The following is a 2,703-nucleotide window of genomic DNA, read 5'->3' as shown; positions in this document are numbered from 1 at the left end:
CCTGTTCAAGCTCTTATTACTCATGAAGAAGAAGTGGTAAAATTCCCTGTTGTCAGAACAGAGGCATCTCAAGAAAAAGAGGCTGAAGTCAGTGTTGTCAGAACAGAGGTATCTCAAGAAAAAGAGGCTGAAGTCAGTCAGCCTGAGGTTGCCAGATTAGAGGGGAAACCCTCAAAAGACAAAGAAGCTGAGAAGAGTTCCTCATCTGAGAGGGAACAAGATCAAAATGCTCAAACATTCAAGCCTCTACCATTTCCCAATATCAATGCCGTTAATATTTATGAGAATATTCTCAATCCTTATCACAGTTCATAAAACTTGCTCGAAAGGATTAATAGGGAAGAGAAGGAGTTGGAAGAAGAAGAAGATAAATCTGATAGTGAATTAGAGAAGGATGAACCTAAGCAATCCATGCAAGTTCATACCAACATCATCCCAATTCAGATCGTTGCAGCAGACTCGCAAGAGAATTCATCTAATGAAGGATCTTTGGTTGATGGTACAAAGCTCATTAAGTCTATGTCAACTTTGTTAGCAACGCTCCAGAAGAATATGGCATTTGTGCAATCCAATATGACGAAAATTATGAAGGCCCAGATGGAAGACAAGAAGAACTTTGTTGATCTTGTTAAAACTCATAATGAGTTGGAGCAAACGTTGAAGAAAAACACGTAAGAGGTTCAAGTCTCTAATACGAATTTTGCAAGATTTGAAAAGAAACTCTTCAATCGACAATCTGAAATGATGAGCCTTGAAAGACAGATTAATATTGATCATCAAAGAGAGGTTATGGAAGGAATGGGCTTGATCCAAAATCAGCTGGTTGAAATTCAAGGCAGCATGAGAAGAACAAATGTTGAAAGACTAGAGTATGCTGATTCCATTGCAAGGAAATTTCAAGCTGAAGAGAATGCTAAAGCTGCTGAGAAAGAGATGAATCTTATCACTCAGGGCGATAGAAGAGGTGACGGTGCGACAACTGGCACCAGATCTAAGCGAAGGCCAACCAATGATGAAAACCCAAGGCCAACTAAAAGAGGCGGAGGTCGCAGCGGTGGCGATCGTGGAGGCCGAAGTAGTGGAGGTGATCGCGGAGGTCGAAGTACTAACAGCGATCGTGGTGGGCGTAATGGTGGAAGTGGTCGTGGTGGACGTGGTCTTCCTTCGTTCCAAAATCTATTAACTGGTGAAGGGATGAGCGGTGAAAGTTTCACCTATCTAATTGATCCTCGAGTGAAAAGGGAAGCCCAATAATCTCTCCTCTTTAAACTATTCTTCTGTTAGTTTATAATTTTGGCTTTCTAAACATGGTTTCTGAATAGTGGTGTTTTAAAATTTTTTATGTAAGATAGATGAACAAGTTTTACTTCTTATTTATATAATGAATGTTTAATTTGTTATCTATGCAAAAGTTTTAACATCATCATCAAAAAAGGGAAATTGTTAGGTCAAATTATTTTGACTAAGTGTCAAAGTAGTTTGACTATTGGAATTTTGATGATGAATGTATATAAAACTCAATCTATGCGTCTAATTGTTTTTGGTGCAGGTGTATCGAAAACAGGTTATATTAGAATCAGTCTTAATGAGGTTCATTAGACTGATTTGGCATTAGATACATTGAGTTAGACGTGCAGTCTAACTAGCGGAGTTAGACGTGCAGTCTAACTAGCGGAGTTAGACGTGCAGTCTAACTAGCAGAGTTAGACGTGCTGTCTAACTAGCGGAGTTAGACGTGCTCTCTAACTAGCGGAGTTAGACGTGCAGTCTAACTCCTTCAGATTAGTCTAAAGGGATGTACAGTTAGACGTGCAATTTAACTAATGAAAGTTAGACGTGCAGTCTAACTCCTTCAGATTAGTTTGAAGTGAATTGTAATTAGACGTGAAGTCTAATCCCATTAGACCAGGTGGTCTAATGAATGTTGCTATTAGACAGGGGCGTCTAATTTCATTAGACGAGGTCATCTAAATAAAATACGTCTAATGCTAGGCTTAAGCAGTTGCTTGAAGCTAGCACCCGTCTACCCACGATCAACTAGTTCTACGCTACTCCTGCTCCACTTTCTTGTGAAGATCAGTACGACAGCCAGTTGAAACCAATTGATTAATGCCACGTAAGCAAATATTCTTCCCACTACTTGTTTTTGCAGGAATATCCTTGAAAAATATTTGGCGCACTACCAGATTGGTACGGCCACGATCTTAGTGCTTAGAGTCTACTATGTATTATGGAGGCGTTCCAATGGAAGCTCGCCACGTGTCATTATGAAGATTCGACCGTTGGTACCTGCTCCTATTTAAAGATCCTCAAAGACAACGGACGAACGACTAGACATTTTACTGAACATTGTGAATTACAAAAATTTACTGTTAGCTGCTTTCTTGCTTTTACTAAGTGTTCAATCAAGAAAGAGTTAGAATCAAAGCATTGTATTAGTTGAGTGATATTCTTCATTTTGTAAGTTGAACAGAGCCTGTTCTGTTCAAAAGAGAGCTAGTCGTGCAATTGTATTTGATTCCTTGAAAGTATAGTGAATCCTTCTGTTGGTTGGAAGAAGGGGTGACGTAGGAGAGTTAACTCCAAACATCCATAAACAAACTGCAATGTTGTTTTTTTCTGTCATCTTTTCATTCTTGGTTCTTAGCTTCAAACCCAAACAAACATTTCCGCATTTGAATCGTTCAAGAGTTTGTGCAGAAT

At 39.1% G+C, this 2,703-nt stretch overlaps 1 protein-coding gene across 1 annotated transcript; it reads left to right on the top strand.

Moving 5' to 3' along the window:
* Positions 1-741: 741 nt before the first annotated feature.
* On the top strand, positions 742-1,254 carry LOC124943639 (glycine-rich RNA-binding protein 8-like). The gene has a single exon (XM_047484117.1). It carries the CDS (start codon positions 742-744, stop codon positions 1,252-1,254), a length of 513 nt encoding a protein of 170 aa, XP_047340073.1.
* The last annotated feature ends 1,449 nt before the right edge of the window (positions 1,255-2,703 follow it).

This window comes from Impatiens glandulifera, chromosome 6, assembly GCF_907164915.1.
Source record: "Impatiens glandulifera chromosome 6, dImpGla2.1, whole genome shotgun sequence".
NCBI classification, from domain to species: Eukaryota; Viridiplantae; Streptophyta; class Magnoliopsida; order Ericales; family Balsaminaceae; genus Impatiens; species Impatiens glandulifera.
Note: the sequence above shows the minus strand (reverse complement) of the source record. Positions and strands in the feature narration are given on the sequence as shown.